This window comes from Selaginella moellendorffii, unplaced genomic scaffold (assembly GCF_000143415.4).
Source record: "Selaginella moellendorffii unplaced genomic scaffold, v1.0 SELMOscaffold_8, whole genome shotgun sequence".
NCBI classification, from domain to species: domain Eukaryota; kingdom Viridiplantae; phylum Streptophyta; class Lycopodiopsida; order Selaginellales; family Selaginellaceae; genus Selaginella; species Selaginella moellendorffii.
This window is the reverse complement of record NW_003314269.1, coordinates 629913-653839: the sequence shown is the minus strand read 5'-3', so window position 1 is coordinate 653839 and position 23927 is coordinate 629913. Positions and strand designations below refer to the sequence as shown.

Below are 23927 nucleotides of genomic sequence, written 5' to 3'. Positions count from 1 at the left end.
TATGTATTTGTCATGGCTACTACTACCTAATTTGGATTAATTAAGGATTGGCTTAAATTAGTTTTGAGAGCAAGAGTGTTTAACACAAATTCATATTTTCTTCTCCATTGTTTTAATATTTCATTATTAGTTTTGTCATCTCCCAACAAGCTCCTAAAAACCTAATAAAAATAAAAATTATATATTATTTTAATTCCAATTTCAATATTTTAAAATAATTCCTATTTGTTTTTTAATATTTTAATCAATTGAAATATTTTAAGGATATATAATTAAAATATCCTTGAATGGGAGAAATTAGGAACACCCTAGACTTAGGGATGTGCTTTTGAGTTTACCAGGAACATAATCAAAGTTAGATAAAATAAATATTTATGATAAAGTGTAAGTATGTTTATAAGATATAATTATTTTAATCTAATAGTTTTACTTTGAAAAACAAGCAAGTATATTGCTACTTTTCAAAGGGGCAATTCCTCCTTTCCCCTCTTCTTCTTCCCCTTGGGCTTCTTCCCATCAAACTTCCTGTAGATCCAGTGCTGCCCATCCGGCTCCACCCGCAGCCCCTTGAGACGCCCAAAGAGATCCACCGCCCTGCGCACGCCGTGGTAGTCAGCTCCATTAAAGTAATCGTGCCCAAACATGATGGATTTGCCGTCGGGCCGCATGAGCGACCACGCGAGATTGATGTCCGTCCACGCCGAGTGGAAATCGTGCCCGGCATCCACCTCAATCAGATCCGCCGAGATGCCCAGCTCGCACAGCTTGTAGAGCCCCGTGTTGGTGGAGAATGGCACCGGCACAATGTTGTCGCTGGCGTTGGAGAAGGCCACATTTTGCAAGAATTGGTTGAAGAGCATGACATTGCCGTGCTCCTGCCGGATGTCCGTGAAGACCTTGCGAAACCCTGGCCAGCCCCGGAAATCATCCAGGCAGAAGATCACGAAATCACTGCCGCCTTGCTGCTGCTCGCGGATGAGCTTGGCGAGGTGGATCGCCGACGCGCCCAGGAAGGATCCGAGCTCCACCACGATTTTGGGGCGGATTTCCTGGACGAGGCGCGCAAACACGGGGTGATCTGAGCCCCAGCCTTTGATCTTGTGGGGCTTGAGGAGGCGGGCAATGTGGGGGGGCGGGAAGGCCGTGAAGGGCGACGTGCCGTCAAACACCTCGTCAATGACGGCCGCTCGAGCGGAGGCGGCGTCTCGGCCCCGCGACGGCGCCGCTTGGCAGTCGTAGTGGAAGCGGAGGAGGTCGTCCGGCAGCGATCTGACGTGGCTCACGAATCCATCGTCGGATTGGGGCTGGATATTCGCCACGTTGTCGCCCAGATTCGCTTCCTTCTTCTCTTGGATCGACGGCGATGAAGACGAGCACGCGGTCAATGCAGCGGAGGAGGAAGAAGACGAAGAGGGCGACGAGGAAGGGAATGATGAAGATTGGAGAGGAGGAGGCGAGCTAGGAGAAGTTCTCACAATTGGAGACGCTAGAAATCCGAGCGTGAAGGCCACGATCAGCGCGAAGAGCATCACCACCAAATTGCTGCAGTAGCTGCTGGGAGCGCTCGCAAACTGGTGCTTCCTCATTGCCGTTCTTCCTCGTCGCGCTAGAAAATGAAAGAACGAGGAGGTGAAAAAGAAAAGAGATCGATCCTACGAACTGAGAGCCCCACTCTTAGCTTCCTAGCCAGTGATACTACGCTATCGTCCAGGGCGGGTGTGGCGTTCGAGTCCTGGGATCCACCATTACCCCACGCTTTCCCTGCAAAAGAGAGACACCACCACCACTGCCACCATATCTTAACCAAAATTCCATCTCACAAATGTACCGTAATGGAGGATCTTCCAAAGAAAAGAAAGAAAGCGATGCTTCGTTTACTTTCTCTTCCCCGTTGGACGATGCGTCGGTTTCTTCGAACCACTGCACGGACTCACTTGAATGGAATCTGTTAGCAAAAAAATCTCTGGAGAGTTCTTCCAGTCGGTTTTTAGATCTCGATCGATCACAGCAGGGACCTGACACTTACCTCTCGATTTTTCTTCGTTTCTCGCTCGCGAGCTTCTCGTGAAAAGATGAAGCCCGAGTTTTCGGTACCTGTCTTGGTTTGCGAGAAACGTGTGCTGTGGAAAACGTATTTCAATGAATCATGAGTACAATGAAAGGAAACTAGCTAGTACCCTGGCCAGCGAAACCGAAAGAGAGAGAATACCAGCAGCCGGTTACTAGCTATTTTCGCGACATCTCCTGCATTGCTGGAGGCGTGCGCGATACGGCGGGCTTTAATCCATCGCGAACATCAAGCTCCACTTTATGCTGTGTCTGCAATATAAAACACAAAAGATTAGCTCAGTGATGATGTTGGAAGGAATTTTTCTTTGGAGTGACTCACCTGCATGCACGCGCACACACTGCGAGAAAAAACAAAGTAACAAAAGTTGAGGAGCACGACAACGTCAGTCCTCGATGACAGAGCGACAAGTGTGACAAATCTTTACCTGCAGTAGGCAATATCCGCAACTCTGTCGACAACGAGAGCTGCGTCGTCAATGAATGGCACATTAGTAAAAGTTGCAACCAGCCAGCAGATACAGTTGAGGTACTGGAGAAACCACATCGTCGCCTGGAAGTAGAGATTTGATGGTGTCAAGTGTTGAGATCTTTTGACACTGGAAAACTTACAATGATGCAGTTGTCACACTTGGTGTTTTGGATCCCCAAGGAGTCCTGTATCATAAACCTTGTTGCAGTGACAGACATTGGAAAGCAAAGCACGGCCTGGGAAAAAAAGGACAAAAACATTGGAAAGTTTTTAAGATCATGAAACTTCTAAAAGACTTACTTCAGTGGCAGCACAGAAGCGAGGACATTTGGGCTCTCCACAACGGCCGCTGCATGGCAGGCCTCCGCCGCAACATTGATAGCTACAGAACCATTCCGTCAGAGTTTTCTCCCAGCGGAAGAGGGGAAGAAGAAGAAGAAGGGGAAAAAACACTAACCGTGACCAGTCATTGTGCAAAGATCTTCCACGCAGCTGGTACGCGGCACAAAAGGGGCTGCAAAACGAATCACACACAGTCAAACAAAGAGGAAGCGAAATATTTTCGCGACATGGATCCTTACCAGAAGATGCTGTAGAAACAAACTGCGCGAGGTGATCAAACGAGTCAGTCCACTGGATCTCAAGAGTAAATCCCTAGCCTAGTCGAGAAGGCTGAATTCTCGAAGATCTAGCAATGCCACACACACAACGAGCTGATTCTAGGAGCTTACACAGCGGATCTCTGGCTGGAGTGCTCATCAGCGGCGCCTGCCATACATTCGGCAGCTGCTTCCTCGCATTCAGCGCATCCATGTTCTTGGAAGACGCCATTCCCCGCCCTCGCTATTCCCCACCCTCGCTAATCACGAAGACACCGCCTAGGGTATAGAAGTTTAAACCAAAAAGAATTCGTTAACACAGGCCCTTTAAACAACGTGTTCTTCGTCATCGGTGGCTAAAAGGCCCATTTCGGTCTCTGGCGACGAGGAAGTACGTAACAGCATCCGGTTGTGCTCGTTCTCCACCCGGAAAAAAATCCACTGGAACCGCCGCAGCATCTCCAGCCCCGAGAATGTGAACACCGTCAAGTAGTTGTGGCGAAGATGCGCCGAGAGCTTGTAAGTCCAAGCACAGCGAAGGAGTAAGTTGCTTCCAATCGCCCAGTAGTACACCTGGTGGGAAGTCACCGGTTGTGTTTAGAGACACTCGGGTTAATGCTTCATTCACTCACCCATCGAGGATTGTAGACGAGGTGAGCCCTGAGTCCCAAGTTTTTGGTCCTGGAGATACCGGAGAAGAGGCTGCGACGAAAACAGTGAGAGAGAGGACGGAGAGAATTGGCAAGTTACCTGAAGTCCCAGTCTCGGCTGATATCCCAGTAGAACGAGTAGAAAGAATTAACCACGCTAGAAAGTAACCAGAGTGGGCGATAGACACCTTCCCAGTACTCGGGAAGTACGTGATACTTGAGCGCGGACAGGAAAACCACGGGGAAGGCTGTCGAATACTTCAAAGCTGCGAGGGAATTACACGAGATCAATCACAAGAAAAGAGGTCAGGACATACCGTTGAAAAGACAAGATCGCTCTTTCGTGTCCGTATACTGCCTCAGACACTGCGCGAATCGGAACAAGTAAGGAAGCGCGAGAATGCAAGGTATCCATATGGAGTGACTCCCGCATAACTCCTCTGCCTCAAAAGCAGCCTGATAAAAGAGCGTTACACAAGAAACAGGAGAAAGCAACACGGCATACCTGACGATGATACATCCTGCACAGCGACCGCTCAATGTCCGATAGCACCTGCAAAAGAAACATCTCAAATCCATTTCTTTGTTACTCTACTCGCGGCGGGCGAACCTTGGACATAGAGGTAAGCACGTCTGCTACAAAAAAATCTGCAAAGGTGATAGGCTGGCGTAACAAAACCATTAGTTCAGGCACAGCGAGTTAGATTTTCAACGAACCTGCAGCGGTAGCGAAAGTCTCAATAACGTACCAAGAAAGAAGAATCGCGATGAACGATAAAGGACATCAAAAGGTAGAATTAACACGAGCGGCAGGCCGATGTAAAGAATGGCCTGTGAGAAACGAAGCTGTTAGAGGGAAAAAGGAAGCAATAGCAAACAATGAATAGAATCATTTCAGCAAAGCACACCATCATCAACAAGCAGCAAGAGTGGGGAAAAGTGTGGATTATACACTGGCTGCGATGCAGCGTAGTTCGCTTCCCCGTTGGAATAAAGATACAGATAAGTTGTCATGCTGGTCGAGATGACAATGGTCATCCAAGAGGCAACCTGCATTGACGAGAATTAAGAGGAGGAAAAATAAGAAAGAACACTACTTACTACCTTCCATATATGTTTGTGCGTTAAATGGTTCTGATCAAGATCAAAGATCTTGCTATAATTCACACGATAATGTAGAAATGCCCAGAGATTTACTCCCCACAACCACACCATCATAGCCTGCAAAGACAAGAAAAAAGCTTGCTTGCATCTCGAATGAGCAATAGAAAAATAGTTGAGACATACCACCATAACTAATGGATTGTAGTACAAAAATGCTTCGTAGAAGAAACTACCCCTCAGTGTTGTATCCATTTTCTCGATGGAATCTTTGGCGATCTAGATAGCACCGAGCTAGAAAAACACAGATGGAACCAAATGCGAAAGAATACCTTTACACACACGATCGCCCATGCGATGAGAAAATAGATTGGCGAGCGAGGAAGCCAACCTCGGAGATAACCAGAAGAAGAAGTTGCCGGCTTCAATTTTAGGGGCTCCACAGTCGCTGGCGGAGAATCTTCAAGCAAATTCATGGCTTCTGGAGCTCCTCCTCTATCTGGGAAGCAGAAAAATTTAAGAGCTGTCGCTCTCGAGTATTGAATAACATACCGGGATCAAGCAAATTCGATCTGCTGCGCGAGTGGAGAGGGCTGCTCATCGGCATCAGCTACGCTCATCAAGGGTTCTCGCCACCGGCGGCAGCTCCCGCATTCTACCCGGCGCCGCCCGATCGCGATGCCCAATTCAAGAATCAGCGCATCTTGGATCAACCCTAGCCCTCACGGCCTCACTGGGATCGGACGAACAAATACAAGCCACGAGGCTTAGTATCAACCGTCGGATTCAAACGTCAACTACGTGTACGTGGACATTTTGATGAATTTTTAATTAAGAAAGTTGCGCGTTTTAATCGCCTACAATGATCACAGTTCGTCACATCGCCGCTAAGCTGCTAAATAACCAGGTTTTAGAAGCAAAGGTTTTAGTTTCAAGACCTTTGGTGATATTTCTTGCCTCATGGAACAAATCTAAAATCTCTTCGCAAATCGCTAGCAACTTACCTCCCTTTACCCATGATAAAATCCCTCGCTTAAAAACCCCCTGTCTTAGTTGGAGTTACCGTTCCCGACTCACAATTCTTGTGGAGGACGGCGAGTCCGAGAATTTACAGCGAGCTTTGCTTCACAAAGAAAGCAAACAAAATTAGTGATATATAGAATATGTAGGCTGGATTGGTTTTTCGATCGATCTCTTTCGTCATCGTCGTCCCCGTTTGTCGGGAAAAAACTGCTGCTTTTCCTCCTTGTTAGTGTTTTTGGATCCGGAATTCGTTTCGCAATCTTCTGTCACGGGATCTTCCGCGAGGATTTCTTCGAGCATTGGCTCGTCCAGTCCTGTATCTTCTGCTTCTTTCTCTGGTCTAGGCTCGCCACTAAAACAAAAGGAACAGGAGTTAGCGAAAAAAGGAGGTACCACGAAACTTACAAGCATGAATACAAAGACAGTCCTATGGCCACTGTTCCAAACGCCACAAAGTAGAGCCAATCCACCTGAAAAGAAAACGATGGAAATCACGATAAAATACAAGCTTTGGTAAATACTTACGTCTTCATGGTACGCCAATGCACGTATCGCGACGGCCCACATATCGGACGTGAGAAGAGACAAGGTAAACATTGCCGAGCCACTGCCCTGTGTCCAAAGTGTGTATAAAAGCTTTAGAGGATGCATAGATGTATACCTGAAGTAGAATTGGAGCGAGAATGTAGAAAGAAAACTGTGCCAGTGCAAATCCCACAAAGGGTCCAATCTGCAGAAATGAAAATCTTAGCGAAAACACGCGAGAGTGTGTTCCTACGGCATTTGCAGTCCATTGAATGTGACGAAGTTCATGCAGTTCAAGAGCAAGTCTGGAACAAAAGTCATTGAAAAACGCTGTTCGAATCTATAATCCAAAGGCTACTTACACTTGAATGCCGTTTATAAGCGATCCAAACAAGCCGAGGAAGGCAAGCAGCTCAACCGGACTTGTTTTCTTCACTATAAATTCCTGAGAAAAATCGAAAAAGGGATTCAGACGTGAAAGAAAAAAGTTGGCAGCCCGCATACCTGGGTGACATTGCCAATTGCGTACAGCATCGATGCTCCGATGACGATAATGTCTCCAAGGACGACATTACTACCACCTGAGAAGATAAAACCAAAACCGAAGTTAGCGATGCTTGGTTGCTGTAAGTACGGAGGCACGTCAACTCAACGAGTGAAACACACACTCGTCTCTTCTCTTTTGAGGTGGACAGACCGGATCGATCTTTGGCATGAACATCGGAGAGAACCACCAGCACGAGCCCCGTCACGCAGATCCCGACTCCAAAAAAATGCCCGAGGCGGTACCGTGTCTTGAGAAACAACCACGTCAAAAGGAGGACGCAGGGAGTGCTCCAGCAGTCAAGCAGCATCACGCTTGTGATCGAAGTGTATTGGTTGGCCTTGACAACTGAAGAAAGAAAGCGGCCAGAGTCGATGTGACCAAAGAAAAAATGAAGAATCGCAAGGTGAAACTTACGGAGATAATTTCCTTCCACATCCACAATGGCGAGTAGCAGGAAACCATACCAAGGTACCTGTTGACAATCACTACATCGATGTAACAAGCTAGACAAAAAGAAGCTGAAACTACACACACACACACACACACACAAAGAGAAGAAAGTATAATCAACTCATGAACAAGAACAAGCACGAATAGAGGGAAGATTAAAATGATTTTCAGGCGCTGACCTTGATCTTTGGCCTCTTGATAAGAACAATCGATCCGCAAACGATGGCCAGCAGCGCGTAATTGAAAAATGCCTGGGCAGTGGGCGCATTTACCCCTTTTGACAAGAGAATCAAGCTAGAGGTTCATATAACAGTACCAGGTCCTACCTTCGCGAGCCAGGAACGAGGATGTGAATCCCGTGGCAGTGAGGAGCAGCGACAGGACCTGTCCCAGGCCCAGGGCTGCGAGCGCCCTCCATTTTGGAGACGAAACCAGCCATTCCAGGATCACTCGCTGCTGCAGATGATCATTGTCGTGCTGCTGCTGCTGCTGCTCCCGGTCGCCCATTGATTCGAGAAGCCAGCGGTCACCCATAACTTATCACTGCACCGTAGCGCATGAAATCGCCTGCCTCGTTGACAAGGACTTCTTATAATATTCTAGTACTTGCCTTTGGAACAATCACTATACTCAGATCCGGGATTTTTCTTCACAGTATTGTGATTTCCTTCTTGGAGAGGCTGGAAGTTTCCCGGATGTGTGTTCATCCCGGGTGATACTTGACTCGCATGTCACCTGAAGGAAACTTACCTTGCAAGGTCACCTGCAAGCAAGTTAATGTTCACTTTTCCCTTCTCTAATTCATATTATCATTGTCTTGTTTGTTGCAAAGCATTGATGTTTCAACCACCTAAGTTGAATATATTGCCTTGGTCTGTTAGAAAATTATATAATTGTGATGTTTAATGTTTCAACCACCAAAGTTTTGAATATATTACTTGCTAGCATCATCAAAGGATTTCCATCTCAAAATTATTTAAAATGATGAATTATTCAGATTAGAAAAGGTGACAAAGTTGAGGGAATGAAATATTTTTGTAATTTAGGAAGAAAATAAGAAAGCTTCTAAAGAGGATTAGAAAGGGGAGTCTTGAGATAATATTATTTCCTGGTGGGAATTAATGTAGGGAAAATAGCATGAGGGCTTGTGCTTGAGGGAGATTACCAGGGATGAGAGACTATAAAGGAGAAGGGGAGAAAGAAAACATATGCATGGCAAAGGAGTTGAGAGCGATATAAAAAGCCTGAATTTTGTCCTAAGCTCTTAATCTTTTCTTTTAAAATAATTTGGTCAATTGCAGTCAACTGTGGGCCTTGCTAGGGGAAGAGTACGTTGGGCTCCCATAAAAAATTGCTCATGTATGCTTAGAAGAAGTTAAATTATATTGCTGAGATGTTTGCCATAATAAATTTATGTAATGATAATGATCAATTATTAATTAATTATATTGCTGCGATCATGGTTGAAAAAACAGATCGCATCTTCTTTACAGAAACTGCTACGAGAAAATAGACTGAAGGGACAAAGACAAACTCGGAGAGAACCAGAAGAATTTCAAGCAGGCTTCGACAGTAGCTGCGAATTCACCTCTATCTATATGAATTTCGCTCTCCAGCATTGAATACGATACCGGAATCTGCTCGAGTGGAGAGGGCTGCTCATCGGCATCAGTTGCGCTGATAGATCTTTGCCCGTCAAGGATTCTCGCCACCGCCAAAGCCGCGTGTACGTAGACATTAGAAATTTTTAATTTTTTTTTAAAAAAAGAAAAGAAACTGGCGCGTTTTAATCGCCTACAATGATCACAGTGGGATCACAGCAGCATTCATCAAGCAAGCAGCAGCAACACATTGCTGCTAAGCTGCGAATCACAAATAACAAAGTTTTAGAACCAAAGATTTTACATCGAACCAAGAACAACTTACATTCCTTTAATGAACCCGTGATCTTTCTTGCCTGTCATGAATCACGAGAGATCAAATCAAATATAAAATCTCTGTTAGCAGCTTACCTCCCTTACCCATGAGTAAACGCTCCTCTTCGAGATGAACCTTGGAAGATCTCTCCCTGGCTTAAAACCCCCTGCATTAGTTGGAGTTATCGTTCGCGACTCACAATCCTAAAGTGGACGACGGCGAGTCCGAGAAACAGTGCTTTCTTCACGAAGAAAGCAAACAATTAGTGATAGAAGTATACATATAGTTTTTCCAGCATCAAAGCTCAATCTGTGCATCGTCGTTGTTATCCCGTTTGTCGGGAAAAAACTGCTGCTTTTCTTCCTTGTTAGTGTTTTTAGAATGTGTACCGCTATCTTCTTTCACAGGATGTTCCGCGACGATTTCTTCGAGTCCTGGCTCGTCCAGTTCTGCAGCTGCTTGTTGTTTCTTTGGTCTCGGCTCACCACTATAACAAAAGGAGGTGGAGTTAGCGAGAAAAAAAAAAGAGGTACCACGCAACTTACAAGTAAGAATACAAAGACAGTCCTATTGCCACTGTTCCAAACGCCACAAAGTAGAGCCAATCCACCTGAAAAGAAAACGATAGAAATCACGATAAACTACAAGCTTTGGTAAATACTTACGACTTCATGGTAGGCCAATGCACGGATCGCGACGGCCCACATATCGGACGTGAGAAGAGACAAGTTAAACATTGCCGAGCCACTGCCCTGTGTCCAAAGTGTGTAACAAAGGATGCACACATGTATCTGCGCTTTACCTGAAGTAGAATTGGAACGAGAAGGTAAAAAGAAAACTGGGCCAGTGCAAATCCCACAAAAGGACCAATCTGCAAAAATGGAAAGTTAGCGAGAAACACGGGAATATTAAAGAGGCAAGAGGTTTTGAGTTCCTACGGCATTTGCAGTCCATTGAGTGTGACGAATTTCATGCAGTTCAAGAGCGAGCCTGAAACAAAAGTCTTTTAGAAAACACTGTTCGATCCTATTATCCAACGGCTACTTACACTTGAACCCCGCTTATTATCGATCCAAACAAGCCGAGGAAAGCAAGCAGCTCAACCGGATTAATTCTCTTCACTATAAATTCCTGAGGAAAATCATAAAAGGGATTCAGATGAGAGTTCATGTGAAAGAGAAATTTTAGCAGCACCATACCTCGCTAACATTGGAAATTGCGTACAGCATCGATGCTCCGATGACGAGAAAGTCTCCAAGGACGACATTACTACCACCTGAGAAGATAAAACCAAAGTTAGCGAGGCTTGGCTGCTGCAAGTATGCAAGCACGTCAACTCAACGAGCACAAAACACACTCGTTTCTTTTTTTTTGAAGCGGACAAACCGGATCGATCTTTGGCGTGAACATCGGAGAGAACCACCAGCACGAGCCCCGTCACGCAAATCCCGACTCCAACAAAATGCCCGATGCGGTACCGGGTCTTGAGGAAAAACCATGTCAAAAGGAGCACGCAGGGAATGCTCCAGCAATCAAGGAGCATGACGCTTGTGATCGAGGTGTATTGGTAGGCCTTGACAACTGAGAAGAAAATGATCAGGTCGCAAAACTATGTCACCAATAAAAAGAACAAAGAAAGAGAAGGTCACGGTGAAACTTACCGAGAAAATTTGCTTCCACATCCACAACGGCGAGTAGCAGGAAAGCATACCAAGGTACCTGTGAACAATCACCACATCGATGTAAGAAGCTAGACAAAAAGAAGCTGAAACTACACGCACATACAACACACACACAAAGAAATAAAGCTCTTTTACTACTATCAAACTCAGGACCAACCAAAACAAACCAGATTAGGGGGGAATTCTAAAAGATTCTCAGAAAACAGGTGAGCGCTGACCTTGATCTTTGGCCGCTTGATAAGAACAATCGATCCGCAAACGATGGCCAGCAGCACGTAATTGCAAAATGCCTGGGCAGTGGGCGCATGCACCCCTTGACAGGAGAATTAAGAGCTAGAAATTCGCAAAACCCTACCTTCGCGAGCCAGGAACGAGGATGTGAATCCCGTGGCAGTGACGAGCAGTGACACGACCTGTCCCAGGCCCAGGGCTGCGAGCGCCCTCCATTTTGGGGACGAAACCAGCCATTTGAGGATCACTCGCTGCTGCTGGTTCTGCTCTTGCGGATGATGCTGCTGCTCGCTGTCGCCCATGGATTCGAGAAGCCAGCGGTCCCCCATAGCTCATCACAGCGCCATGCTTTTTATAGCGCAAGAAATTTCTCGCTTCAAGGAGAGTCGCTCCTTTAGCTACGGGGCATATTCTGTGGCGTGTTCTTATAATAATGTTGCTTTTGACGTCGAGCTTGTATCTCCTCGTAAAATAAAATCTGTCAACTTTGTGAGAAATTTGAGTCTAACTTTAAAATTCCTAATTACTCCACTTTTATTAAATGAAAATCAGAAAGTGCAAAGTGGTTAAAATATTCCTCAAATTAAAATTAAGTTACACAAAATATTTTAAAGTTATACCATCCTTATTGTATTATCTAAAAAGTAAAAGTAAAATTATATTTTATATTAATAACTCTCAAATATTATCTAGGTTTTATAAACTCAAATCAATCTTATAAGGAACAATCCATAATCACTCCAAATTCCACAAAATCCACTTTTAATTTTACATAACATTGCTAATTAACTTAAAAACTGGCTCAAATATACTTTCTATTGTCCATGAGTTATGACTAATTTCATAGCATCATCCATAATAAGAAGCCCACTTCTTTCATGTAATATCTCTATTGTGCACCACTAAGGCTAGGACACATCCCATCAGATGCACTTCTTCTTCAACAGATTTAAAAGTCAACAAGTTTTTGGTGGTAGCATATAATTTATATCCAAACCCTCACAATCCATCAAACATATAATTAATATATAAGCCATAATATACCTCAAGTAAGTAACATGGGTCATAGTGATGCACATACTCATGATAGTATAAACCAGTACTAACATGTGATAAAAAAATATCTTCTACTAACCAAAAATTCTTTAGATGAATGAACATTTCATTAGTATGTATTTTAAAGACTTGTTCAAGAAGTTTCTTTGATTACTTTATATGGTTGATTGATGTTGGCAAGCTCATGGAAGATATTGGTGACCATTATCTATTATGCTGTGTGAAAAGAAAGTGAAAGCACTTGAATTTCATCAATTGCAAATGAAAAACACTATAAAAAGCACATTGAGGGTGAAAGATTTGAATATCTAACACCCAATATCATTGAATCCTTGAATGCATGGCTTTTCAATGTAAGAGAATTGCCAAAACTGAAGGTTATTGGGATAAAGTTGATAAGTTATGTTTTGTATGTGGGATGATCCTAATATAAACTATGGAAAACTAGGTTAATGAAGCATGATTTAAACCTACAACTGACACTCATTTAAACAAAAATTTAACTTGTTACAAGTGCCTAAGTGACAATGATGCTTGTCGAAGGTAGTAGATTCTTCTCAAGAATCTCTTGGAACAAGATCTATACCTCCTGCAGATGCCTAATAAGAGGGAATATGGTGATCATGATGGTCCAAGAGGCCAGATCCTAGTATGGCATCATATCAAGCATGCTCTTGGCTTCAATGAAGTACTTCCTCTCACTCATTGCTTTGAATAGGAAATTTGAGGACAAAATGTTGTGCTCCCCTAATCCATTGAAGACCCAATTAATTCTGCCATATTTAATCTGTTTCTATATGTATGCCAAGAGCAATGTGAAAGCGGAAAGACACTCATGCACATAAGGAAGAAAGAACTATATAACTATATATGAATGAATACATAACTATTGCCACCATCATCTCTACTATCTAACCCCACTCACAATTAAGCACTTGATCCACACTTGGATCTAAGCTTAAATTGTGCACAGCAAGGATGAAATAATAGAACATGTGGAGCTGATGAAAAAAGTATATGAAAATTTGTCAATTAACTACCCAAAACTTTGTTTTTGGCCTTAACTTTGCTTGCACACACTCTTGCTCATTACTACAATCTTACCTCTAGCATGTGGTTTTGGCCTTGAAGCCACCACACTCCCCAATCTTTGGCTATCTCACACTTAAGCATTCTTCCCAATTGTTAAAAATTCATGTAAAGAGTTGTTATGCAAAACTTAATTCTTCACCTGGATTGTTAAAATCTCTCACTACTATTATTCTTAGCTTGCTACTGCTTATTACTCAGTGCTTTTGCACATTCTACTGCTTCGATCTAGTGCCTCAAGCATCTTAAACATTGCAAGAAGGATTGCAATTAAGAAACTCATCCTCCTCTTTGTCACTAGCCTCTTAGGCAGCAAATGCCATGCCTAGGATCAAGAGGGCTTTATGAAAGTGGAAAAAAAAATATATAACTATATATAAATGAGTACATATACATAAGACTACTGCCACATAGGCATCATTACTGCCAATACCATCTCTATTATGCAACACAATTTGTTTCCAGATTTCAAATCATGAAGAGGCAGATTGCTGCTGTGGGTGTATGCCTGGAGCATGGTGGTGTGGGTGATGCAGTCTTTCTCTAAGCAGGGTCTCAAACATGCTCCTGGTCTTCCCAAAGCACCAGAGTGGGAAGACGGTGTTCAATGAGAGGCAATCCCTTTGCTGCATTCTATTGAACACTCATTGTGACTTCTTGAGCTGTCCGGTCTGCACGTAGCATCAAGCAAGGCTCGTCCAAGACACCAAATTCCGCTGCGGCATTTGCTCAAAGATGATCCACGCTTCTTCTGTAGCGCAATCCTTCTGAACATAGCAAGATTTCAGCACTGCATTCCACGAAATGCAATCCTTCCTCCCGAACACCTGATTCGCCAGACTCTGGGCATCAGGATCTTCGGTGACTGCACCCAAAAAAGAATTCGACGAAACGGCATCCCTCTCGTTCACCACATCAAACAGGCTCTTCGATTCCAGCATATGCCCGGCTTGGGTATACGCTGCTAACATGGTATTCCAAGACACCACATTCCTGGTGGGCATTCTTCCGAAGTTCTTATCAGCTTCTGCGAGATAATCCTTGTAGAAAAATTCAGAAACCATAGCATTTCACGAGGTGACATTCTTCCCTGCACTGCACTGCTATGAAACAGATCAGAGCCTGCTGCAGATGCCCGTTCTAGGCAAAGTCCCGCAGCTTGAAATTGCAAGCGAAAGAATCATGGCGCTTGATGCTCTGAACACAAGGTGCGCATCTTCCACGCTGCCACATTTCCACACATCTCATACAGCAGATTTGCAAGCACGACATTCTCGTAGATACTCAATCTTCCCTTCACCAAATCTCTCCAGCAAAATACCGAGAACTGCCATTGGTCGATTTCCATTGCTCTTAACTAGACGCAGGCATGGGTGATCAACCCAGAGATAACCACGTTGGAGCAAACTCCATGAAGGTCCATCTGCATGCTGGTTTCACAATCATAGGTTTTTTAAAGATGCTCAGGATATACCTAAATATAAATTTAGTAGTCCTATTCTTGAGATTACAGGTTAGGGTTAACTATGAGGAAAGTTAAATCAAAGGAAGTAGTGCAGCGAAAGGTCGAAAAGTTATCTCGCAAGGTGGAAAAACTAAGGGACAAGCGGAACGGATATGACGAGCGTCTGCGTCAAACGAAAGCAGAGCTCTCGAATGTGTGCAAGCGAAAGGCGGGAGATCAGAATGTCTGGGACGATCTACCAAAAAAACGGGCCAAGTATGTCGACAACCCTTTTCTGGCAGAGGTGAGTGTTCCGTTTTCCATGCTAAAATGTTTATGGGATGGAGTTCGTCATTTTGCAGAAAAGCAGCTACGATAGGCGTTTACTGGAAGTAAACAATCCGTTTGTGGACATCAAATCAGCTTCGGAGCCGCGTTACATGCCACCAGACAATGTTTCTGATGGAAAGCTCATGGACGAGGCAGCACTAACGGCAGCGATTCAGATTCTTCTAAAGCCCGTTGCAACGACTTGCAGACAGTTCAAAGCTAAGACGGAACTTGGAGCAAGAATTGTGCACGCTAGTATTCTTCAGAACATGAAGTTGTTGACGAGGCCTTCTTCAGAAGGAGGGAATGAAAGGCTGGCAGATTCCCAGGTTGTTGCTGGAGGAAAGGAGCAACTTCAATTGAAAGATTGTAAGTTTTTTAAATTTTTAGTTTTTGTGTTTGGTCTTGACAGACCTTCTGTAGTGCAATATGTTGATCAAGAAAGCGACGACGAAGGGGATGAAGGCATTGGTCGTTTGGTTGATCCAGATGTGCTTGTTGACCTCGACAGATACGATCTTAAGGCAAGAAAGATATGACATCTTTTAAGTATGTGGTGATTTCTTTTCTTTTTTGCAGGGGAAAGTTCATGATATGCAACTCGATCCAGCAAACAATTTGGTTACTGTAATCGTTATCGAGTGTGACTGGAAAGATGCTATGACAAAACTTGATCAAGGCGCCTGTTATGCTATCCGAGCAGCCAAACTGAATATGAAAAAGGGGAGATATGAACCTATTTACATACACCATTGGTGTAAAGCAGGTAATGGAGGAGCTTTCTGGTTAGGCAAACTAAGTTTTGTATGTTTCTTAGGCTGGCGTTATGGTGTACTACGACCCAGAGGTATTGTCACTGTGAAAGATGGAACAGTGGTGGATATTGTTCATCAAACGGGAATTCAAGGTTAGGCAATGAAATCTGAAGATTTATTTCTGACAAATCTATTTTAGACAAAGACAAAGCATCTTTGGAAGATTTGGAGTCCAAGTTGAAAGACTTCACAGAGATTCTTTCCGAACAATTTCCCGACGATGAATATGTGCTGGGCAGTTTAGACTTTTGTGCAAAGGTAGCTTTTCTTTCAATCATTTTCTTACTTCATAGTTGTTTAAGGATATATGTTCTTCAGGAAATGAGCCTTCCCACCAGTCCAGACGAATTGATCAACGAAGGTGGTTTATTGTTCTTCAATTCTTTGATCCGCACATTTCTTGGAGATCGAGCACTTACCCTCACATCAGCGGACATTGAACACAACCGTGCTAAGCGGGAAGCTGCCATTGACGAAGATATTGCATATTGTATGTCTTCCATTTCAACGACTTATGGCCGATTAGCAAGAGGTACTATTCTGGTTTTTGATTGAAGGGGAAATTAATAGATTGGTACAGGGGTGAAGCGGAGGTCTCAGTCGGCATCGCAATCAGTTTTGAGTAGTTCGGAAGCTGGGATACTTAACTAATAAATTTAATTTTAACATATAGAGTATCTGAAAGATTTTTGAATCCCTTATCTAGTGCTCTTGCTAGAGGTCCATAGAGCCTATAGCATAAGAAACTGCTTCAGCTCCTTAGATATATTATTCTACTTTGGGATCTTTCCGAAGAACCCTAAAAAGGGAACGATTACAAACATTTACTTATGTTCCTTGTGTTTGACACCATGAACATTAATCCAATCCTGGTAAAAGAAAACCTGCCAACTCGTGTCTGGAAGTTTTGGTGGGCAAGCCTGTGACACCGTCTCGAGGCTTTTTTGTGACAAAGAAACGCTCTGCTTCACAGGATGCTGAGAAACATTCACAGCCTTAGGTAGGGCGGGATTGCTTAGCAACGGGGACGTGGTGCCAGCACCCAAAACATGATGATTAGCAGCCATCCTACTTCTATTTAGGGTTCTTCGCAAGGCTTATTTATAGAGATAAAAAAAAACTTACCAAAAAAGGTCACCACAAAAAGTAACATTCAAAGGTATTATAGTAGAACTTTTGTATATAATTACAACAAGGTTGATGTTTTCTTTTTCTAACCAATCTTGGCTGATAGAGGTATTGGAATGAATGGGCCCTTGGCCTTGTCCCAGCGGAGCCAGTTCTCCTGGGCATCGATAAACTTTGGAGTGAGTAGCTGCTCCACGTCTCCATCTTTGACATGCCCGGCCCATACCACGCGGTTGAGCAGCGTACTCCCGGGGCCGGAACACCTGAGATTCACACATTTTGGAGTAGTTTTTGATCGTCAGAAGAGAAGTTCTGAGATCGAAAGCATCGGCTTGCCTGTATTCGTAGAAGGCGGCAGTCTTCTCGTTGTCCGGATTGTTCCAGTTGTTCCAGCCGACTGGCATGATGCAAGCGTCCATCCAGGTGTACGCGAACACGACTCTCGCGTATGGAGCCCAGGGGCGGCCCAGGTACATGTATGGCGATTTGCTCCCGGCTCCGGTGATCACACACCTGGACAAACAAAGCTCGCGATTCTGGAATGAAAGAAAAAGTTATCGATCACCTCAGGAAGACGTAGCCGGTGGTCTCGGTCGCGCTCTTTCGCTGCTGTGCGGTGATGTAGCCGCTGGATTTGCAGTGGATGTGGCAGTGCTCTAGCAGCGCGGTCGCGTTTCCAAAGATAAAGTCGCAGCTCCCTTCAATGTAGCAGTCCCGGAAGTACTGCCGTCCATAGTGAAGATAGGCCGTGTCCTGTGGATAGTTTGATTAGCGCAAAAAAAACGACGAGAACAAGCATTTCCTTTACAAACAGCACAGATCTTCAAAACAAAGAAAAAAACACGATGAAAGAAAAAAAAAAAGAAAAAATCACAGATGAAGGAATAGAGTCGGAATTCTAATCCTTTTTTCACCTGCCATCCAAGAAAGCGGCAACTGTAAAACGCACATCTGTCGGCGGTGACACGGATTGCCACTGCTTGGCCAGAGCCCTGTAGAAAGACTACTGTAGAAAAAAAGGAAAAAGTTCGCTGGCGAAAGATACCTTGGGTGAAGAATTCTCAAACGTGATGCCTTGTGCTATGAAATCCTCGCCCTCCACGATCACAGTGCCACAGCCAAAGGTTCCAGTCCCAATCACTCGAGATGCCTGCAAAGGGACTAAACAATGAGGCCACGATCTTCCATAACATAATTCTATGGACACTAAAGAGAAAACCGAAGATGTAGCCTTGCCTTGTGGTGATCGATGGAAGTAGCGCAATTCCCCCAGCTGAGAATCGTGGATTCAGCGCAGCTACCGAGCAGAGTGATGAGATTCTTGGATTTCGGCACATAGATCGGCTGGCGATAGAATCCAGGCGCGACTTGGATGACAATGCGCTGCCTGTTGCACAGCGGCACCGCATCGATCGCATCCTGGACTGTACAGTACTGACCCGATCCATCCTGCGCCACTCGCAGCACCGGGCAATCGATCGATCCTTCCATGGCGAGGGAGAAAAGAGAAACACGGGCATAGTGAAAATAAAATAAAGAGCCCTAAACCCCATTTTGAGAACGCGGGAGAGAGCTCCTCTAGGGTTCTAGCGATGGCGGATCTCTCCGTCTACGAATTCAAGGAGGAGGCGGAGGAGCCTCGGCCGCGGCTAATGCGGATGATCCGCGAGACTTGTATGTGTTCTTCTTTCTTTCTTATCGGGTATTTCGCGTCGCTTGTCTCTCTAAGGCGAGCGCCATCGTTCTAGCTGTGCAGCAGTTAGTGGAGGCGAGCGCAAGAGGAAGAAGAAGGCTGACGGTGATTGGAATCCTTCACCGGCGAGCGCTCGCAAGAACCGTGCGCCTCCTGCCGGTTCCAGCGTTGGATCGAGGACGCGATCGAAGAAAGCTGCGAATGTTGTGGAGCGGACGGACAAAGGAGTTCTTCCAGTCCTTTCCTACAAGAATGTAGTGCAGTTGGACGATCTGGAAGAGGACGGTGCTCCATCGGTGAGGTGAGTTTCTTACTCAATGTTTGTGTGAGAGTGGCTAATAGCTTCTCTTTGTTTCTTCAGGGAATTGGACGAGGATAAAAGAGAAAAAGAGTGAGTTCTTGCATTTCGTGTGTGTGGTTTTTTGTCTCCCTCTAGACCTTTCAAATCCTCCCTCTTCTCTGCTAATAGCTCCTGTTTGTTTTCTAGGAAATTGGAAGAGGGGAGGAGGGAAAGCGCAAAGGAGTAAGTTTCTTACTTTTAGTTCGTGTGATTTGCTGATTGATAGCTTCTCAGGGAACTAGAAGAGGAGAAGTTAAGATTGAAGGAGTGGGTTCTTGTTTGCTAATAGCTTCTCTTTGTTTTTCAAGGGGACTGGAAGAGGATCTAAAGGAGGAGAGAGCAATAGAGTGAGTGTCTTTCGATTTAAACCGTGGTTCACTTCTTCTTTCTTTACTTTCCGAAGGGAACTGAAAGAGGAGAAGCAAAGAGTGAAGGAGCAACCACGGATTCTTCTGCAAGAGGCACTAAGTATGAGCAGGTCGTGGCTTTTTCTTGGCCAGGTGCATTTCTAAAATGCCTGCCTGAATGTTAAACTTGGTGACGATTTCTTTTCTCTAACATTCTAGTCTTCTGTAGGTTGCATTCTCTTGTGTATCCACAAGATGATCCTGATCCAGTGACGATAACAAGCAATGACATTGACTTGCTTCGACCTTCGGCGTTTCTGAATGATACCATCATAGACTTTTACATCAAGTAAGTGGCTTCTCTTCTCAACTTTCTTCTTACTGAGACTTGATGGACAGGCATTTGCAAATGACGATGTCCGACGATGAGAAGGCGAAGACTTACTTTTTCAACAGCTTTTTCTTTCCGAAGCTCGTAGATTTGAGTGCGCTCCCTGCTGACGAGGCTCGGGCTGCGTTTGCACGCCTTGAAAAGTGGACAAAGAAGGAAGACATTTTCCAGAAGGATTACATCTTTATTCCCGTGAGTAGAAGGTAATCGTACGCTGAATTTTTTTATCCTTTCTCTAAGACATCGGACTAACTTGCACAGCTTGCACTGGAGCTTACTCGTTATTTGCTACCTAAGTGACATGCTTCCAACAGGTAACACTTTTTCACGCCTGTTTCTCGGCTCGCCATATCTTATTCTTTGACTGTGCAGATAGCGACTTACACACCGTCTCTACGAGGATTCTTCATTTTGACTCCCTCACGGGTTTTCATTCAGACATCGAACCCTTTGTCAGGAAGTTGGTATTTTCCATCGGATATATGGGTTCACGGGCCTAACATCGTTTCAGCTACCTCTGGCAGGAATGGAACAGGAGAAAAACAAGTAAGAAAGAGGATCGTAAGTATCATTTTGATCAAATCAAGTTCGTTAGAGTGGAGGTAACCTTGTTTTGAGTATCATAGGCTTCACTGTAATAGCATTGCGATTTCAGGTACCCCAGCAAGACAACCTGCACGACTGCGGTCTGTTTCTTTTGCACTACGTCGAGTTGTTCCTCGAGAGATGCTTCACGTCTAAGAGCAGTTTGTCGCTGGTAAGCGTCCTTGATTCTTGTCCTTTCGGTTATCGACACGCAATGCACTGCACAGATCACAGCGAACTGGTTTGATCCTGCCGAGGCGTCGGCAAAACGGTTCCAACTACTGCGGCTGATTCACGGAATGCTTACGGCCAAGCTGGATTCGCAAGGGGAGAGCAATCCTTCTCCGATCCACTTGTGGAAGCACGGGAACGATCTAAACTCCTCGCCAGACGATGCCGAGGAGCTCGTCATGTTTCACGGCTCATCTCCTTGAGAGCGTAGAGTAAGCTTCTCTTTATTATCTTGACAACAACTAAGCCAATGTCTCAAAGTTTTTGGTTGCAGGAGAGACTGTGTACAAACCTCTTTGTACAGAAATTTTTTTGACGACGACAACAATAAGAGCTTTTCCCTTTTTCTTTACAAATGCCAAAGAGGATTATTTTCCAGACAAGAAGAGAGTGGAGGAAGAAAAAAAAAAGAGAAGGTATCATTGTTTATACACCGAAGCCGTGTTCTTATTCGACAGTTGTTGATGGTGGTGGTGATGATGGTGGTGATGGTGTTGTTGTAGCAGGGACTGCTGTGACGACGGAGACGATGCCGACAGGATCTGTTGCCTCTCCTTAAGGCTCCCAATGGTAGCAGCGGCACCACTGTCGGCCGAGTTGCTACAGGGGGACACATCCTGCTCGTGCTGCTCCGGCCTGTCCCAGATCGTGATGTGCCCCTCGTGGCAAGCCGTGAGCACCGACTCTTGCGTGAACACCAGCCCCGACAGTGGCTCCGGATGGAGCTTGTGCGCCATGATGGGAGCGAGCTTTGGTACCTCCTTTCTCAGCGGGGCCGGCTGGAGACCGGTTGGATCGTGGTACTGCGCGGCCGACGTCTGTGAACCGGCCAGGCCCCCCGGTGATGAGCCGGGGGCTGCTAGCTTCCGGAATGGCATCACCACCTCGTCCATTGCCAGGTCCCACAGCAGTAATTGCGTGTCCTTGGGAAGTTGACAACGAGGTCTTAGTTCTGTATCCATTTTGCTAGAATCGAAGCTTGTTTTATCACTTACCTGGCCAACGGAACCGAAGCGATATGTTGTCGTGCCACCGTCGTCCGCCGGCGGCGTCCAGTATGGGTCAAACGCGACTTGACTTACCTGTGTGTAGTAAAAGAGAGTGTCAAATGAAAATAAAAAATAAAATGTCGAAACGCACCCAAGAATTGTGACCCTCTCCCCAGGCAACAACCGCCCGGTCTTCCATGCTCCAGACTTGGACTAAATCATCCTCTCCACCAGCCAACACGTACTTCCCATCCGAGCTAAGAGAGAAGAAAGAAGAGAGAAGATATAAGAAAAGTATTCCAAATACACAAGCACTGTTTACCTCCAGGCACAGCATAGCAGCGCACCAAAGTAGCTCTTCCCACCGCAGGCTACTTGCTCCTTGGCGTAATCAAATATTCTCAAGTAGCCTGCATAGACGCGCACCCATTAGCTATAAACGAGACACAAATTCTTTACCGCCATACCATCCCTTCCGACAGTAGCTAAAAACGTTCCATCACAAGAGAAAGCAAGGCTGTTGATAGCTCCCTGACATACATGCCATCTCGCAATGGGGTTGCTCTGCGAAACTTGGCGGGTCAGAACAAAGAATCCGTGAAAGCGAATGAAAACTTTAGCTCTTTACCTTACTTGATCTCGCATGAGAGACAGAAAACTGCGCTGGATCTTTGACAGGGGAGAACGACACATCGCCACTACCATCTTTCGTCTGCAAACTCGAGTCAGGAAACAAGAGAAGAATAGCAAGTAGCTGACCTTGTCGTAGACATATAGATTGCCATCAGCATGGGCCACTACAAACAATCCTTCACTGTGCGGAATCCAAGCAACCGCCGTGCATCGGCTGCAAACACCAAGCAAAAGCACAAACTTTTAGGCCGCTACGTTAGAAAGATTTCATGTATCCCACCTATTATTTAAAACGCCATCCTTATTATAATGCATAGCACCTACCAACTTCTTCCCTGGATCCTGCAATTGTTGCCTTAGCGACGTGGAATACACTGGAAAGCAATGTTTTTATGTATGAATAGAGAAAAGAAAAAGTGAGTACCATCTCCGGAGCTAAGGCCAATTAGCAGATCGTGCCCATCCTTGGCTTCAGAGTCAAAAGCATGGCAAAGAGGATTGGAACTGTTGAAATGGATACTCTTGATTGGGTCCTGAGCAAAAAAAAGAAGAAACATTTGTAGCACAAGTTAGAAACAAAATGGAAACCGAGAGACCGACTTGCCTTGTCCTGCGTATCATACGCGCTGATAAATATCGCATCACCAACGTTGAATATAACGTATGTGCCTTCTCCATCAAAATTGGAAACAATCGGTCCATTGCTCACGGACACACTCGCGGCTCCTGTAGCTGCAGTTTTCCCGCCTCCACTAAACTTGCTCGCAAACCCGTTGCCACCTACAAAACCGAGAGCTCTACTGCCATTCCCTGCACCTAGGAGCCTAACCGCAGCTGGAAACCTCATCCCACCACCACCACTTCCCGAGCTGTTACTCGTCGATGAATTCGACTGTGCCGGCTTATCCTTGAGATGAGCCAAAGTAAGCTGGAAAGGAAACGAAAGAAAAGAGAACCACCATCAATAGCCAGCACAAAGGAAAACCAAGAGAAGACGAAGAAACTCATACCTGAGTGACAGTTTTCCCATGACTGTAGTGGAGGAGGCCGGAAGGATGGCTCTTTTCTCTCGACAATTTGTAGCGTCCCTCGGGTGTCTTGAAGTGCGTACGTCCTCCTCCTCCTCCTCCCCCTCCTCCAGCGCTGGAAGGCGTGTTGGAAGAAGCAGCCATTCCTCTCATTCATTCATTCATGCACCAAAACTTTCCTGTGGCACAGGAAGTATCCGGCATACCATCGCTTGCACAGACGACGCCTCCACATCCTGATCACTGACCACTTCCATGCCGGCCCTCCAATTTCCAGGGAGAAATCCAGCATGCTGTCCTCACCATTCTACCTTCCTGCGCACCAATTCCTTTGCAAAAACCCTAAGGCGGCTTCCTCCTTCCTCTTTCTTTCTGCCCTACAACTCCTACTCTGCCAAAACCCTACCGCTCGCGAAATCCGGCCTCCCTGAGTCGATCGATTGCCCGCGCGCTCCCAGCTGCGCGAGATTGCGCGCTTCCAGCTAGATCGCCAGCACCAAAAACCCTCGAAATGCGCTTTTCGCGACAGACCAGATAAATACTAACTATAACCAAAATAGTCGT

At 45.2% G+C, this 23927-nt stretch overlaps 8 protein-coding genes across 16 annotated transcripts; 1 reads left to right on the top strand and 7 right to left on the bottom strand.

Moving 5' to 3' along the window:
* Positions 1-346: 346 nt before the first annotated feature.
* Positions 347-2112, bottom strand: LOC9634734. Of its 3 annotated transcripts, none has more exons than XM_024671911.1 (3): positions 2027-2102; positions 1829-1963; positions 347-1786 (listed from the first exon to the last, which is right to left on the bottom strand). In XM_024671911.1, the coding sequence occupies exon 3, from the start codon at positions 1584-1586 to the stop codon at positions 462-464; it is 1125 nt and encodes a 374-aa protein (XP_024527679.1). In that variant the 5' UTR covers positions 1587-1786; positions 1829-1963; positions 2027-2102; the 3' UTR covers positions 347-461. The 3 variants fall into 3 exon arrangements, with proteins under 3 accessions (XP_024527679.1, XP_024527677.1, XP_024527678.1); XM_024671909.1 differs by having other exon boundaries at positions 347-1761; XM_024671910.1 differs by having other exon boundaries at positions 347-1945; positions 2027-2112.
* Positions 2113-2118: 6 nt separating this feature from the next.
* On the bottom strand, positions 2119-3417 carry LOC112345364. Its single transcript, XM_024671912.1, has 8 exons — positions 3271-3417; positions 3121-3142; positions 2997-3053; positions 2840-2921; positions 2680-2775; positions 2496-2620; positions 2390-2408; positions 2119-2319 (listed from the first exon to the last, which is right to left on the bottom strand). The coding sequence occupies exons 1-8, from the start codon at positions 3368-3370 to the stop codon at positions 2227-2229; spliced, it is 594 nt and encodes a 197-aa protein (XP_024527680.1). The 5' UTR covers positions 3371-3417; the 3' UTR covers positions 2119-2226.
* A 10-nt stretch (positions 3418-3427) lies between these two features.
* Positions 3428-5604, bottom strand: LOC9634733 (SPX and EXS domain-containing protein 3). Its single transcript, XM_024671908.1, has 12 exons — positions 5442-5604; positions 5222-5388; positions 5076-5168; positions 4893-5009; positions 4743-4838; positions 4506-4619; positions 4399-4452; positions 4294-4341; positions 4106-4244; positions 3889-4054; positions 3771-3840; positions 3428-3711 (listed from the first exon to the last, which is right to left on the bottom strand). Exons 1-12 carry the CDS (start codon positions 5494-5496, stop codon positions 3466-3468), a joined length of 1365 nt encoding a protein of 454 aa, XP_024527676.1. The 5' UTR covers positions 5497-5604; the 3' UTR covers positions 3428-3465.
* A 307-nt stretch (positions 5605-5911) lies between these two features.
* LOC112345396 (solute carrier family 35 member F2-like) lies at positions 5912-8142 on the bottom strand. The gene is made up of 11 exons (XM_024672080.1): positions 7761-8142; positions 7614-7708; positions 7399-7456; positions 7135-7329; positions 6942-7018; positions 6800-6882; positions 6691-6742; positions 6574-6642; positions 6438-6524; positions 6318-6382; positions 5912-6264 (listed from the first exon to the last, which is right to left on the bottom strand). The coding sequence occupies exons 1-11, from the start codon at positions 7966-7968 to the stop codon at positions 6090-6092; spliced, it is 1164 nt and encodes a 387-aa protein (XP_024527848.1). The 5' UTR covers positions 7969-8142; the 3' UTR covers positions 5912-6089.
* Positions 8143-9574: 1432 nt separating this feature from the next.
* Positions 9575-11675, bottom strand: LOC9631692 (solute carrier family 35 member F2). The gene is made up of 11 exons (XM_024672079.1): positions 11389-11675; positions 11252-11346; positions 11013-11070; positions 10738-10932; positions 10551-10627; positions 10400-10482; positions 10290-10341; positions 10154-10222; positions 10017-10103; positions 9897-9961; positions 9575-9838 (listed from the first exon to the last, which is right to left on the bottom strand). Exons 1-11 carry the CDS (start codon positions 11591-11593, stop codon positions 9649-9651), a joined length of 1176 nt encoding a protein of 391 aa, XP_024527847.1. The 5' UTR covers positions 11594-11675; the 3' UTR covers positions 9575-9648.
* Positions 11676-17119: 5444 nt separating this feature from the next.
* Positions 17120-18659, bottom strand: LOC9631691 (pectinesterase 31). The gene is made up of 6 exons (XM_024672277.1): positions 18363-18659; positions 18172-18276; positions 18041-18118; positions 17692-17879; positions 17463-17639; positions 17120-17389 (listed from the first exon to the last, which is right to left on the bottom strand). The coding sequence occupies exons 1-6, from the start codon at positions 18615-18617 to the stop codon at positions 17212-17214; spliced, it is 981 nt and encodes a 326-aa protein (XP_024528045.1). The 5' UTR covers positions 18618-18659; the 3' UTR covers positions 17120-17211.
* Positions 18660-18664: 5 nt separating this feature from the next.
* LOC9634731 (probable ubiquitin-like-specific protease 2B) lies at positions 18665-21123 on the top strand. 7 transcript variants are annotated; one of them, XM_024672272.1, is made up of 15 exons: positions 18665-18800; positions 18886-19120; positions 19181-19210; positions 19289-19342; positions 19394-19411; positions 19468-19506; positions 19563-19637; positions 19736-19855; positions 19906-20100; positions 20159-20211; positions 20270-20357; positions 20409-20499; positions 20553-20654; positions 20710-20925; positions 20975-21123. In XM_024672272.1, exons 1-14 carry the CDS (start codon positions 18719-18721, stop codon positions 20914-20916), a joined length of 1389 nt encoding a protein of 462 aa, XP_024528040.1. In that variant the 5' UTR covers positions 18665-18718; the 3' UTR covers positions 20917-20925; positions 20975-21123. The 7 variants fall into 7 exon arrangements, with proteins under 7 accessions (XP_024528040.1, XP_024528042.1, XP_024528039.1 ...); XM_024672274.1 differs by having other exon boundaries at positions 18883-19120; positions 19307-19342; XM_024672271.1 differs by having other exon boundaries at positions 18883-19120; positions 20988-21123.
* On the bottom strand, positions 21031-23890 carry LOC9634730 (probable catabolite repression protein creC). The gene is made up of 11 exons (XM_024672269.1): positions 23346-23890; positions 22940-23263; positions 22760-22868; positions 22616-22709; positions 22462-22549; positions 22331-22414; positions 22170-22266; positions 22025-22112; positions 21854-21959; positions 21709-21795; positions 21031-21636 (listed from the first exon to the last, which is right to left on the bottom strand). The coding sequence occupies exons 1-11, from the start codon at positions 23514-23516 to the stop codon at positions 21133-21135; spliced, it is 1752 nt and encodes a 583-aa protein (XP_024528037.1). The 5' UTR covers positions 23517-23890; the 3' UTR covers positions 21031-21132.
* Positions 23891-23927: the final 37 nt, after the last annotated feature.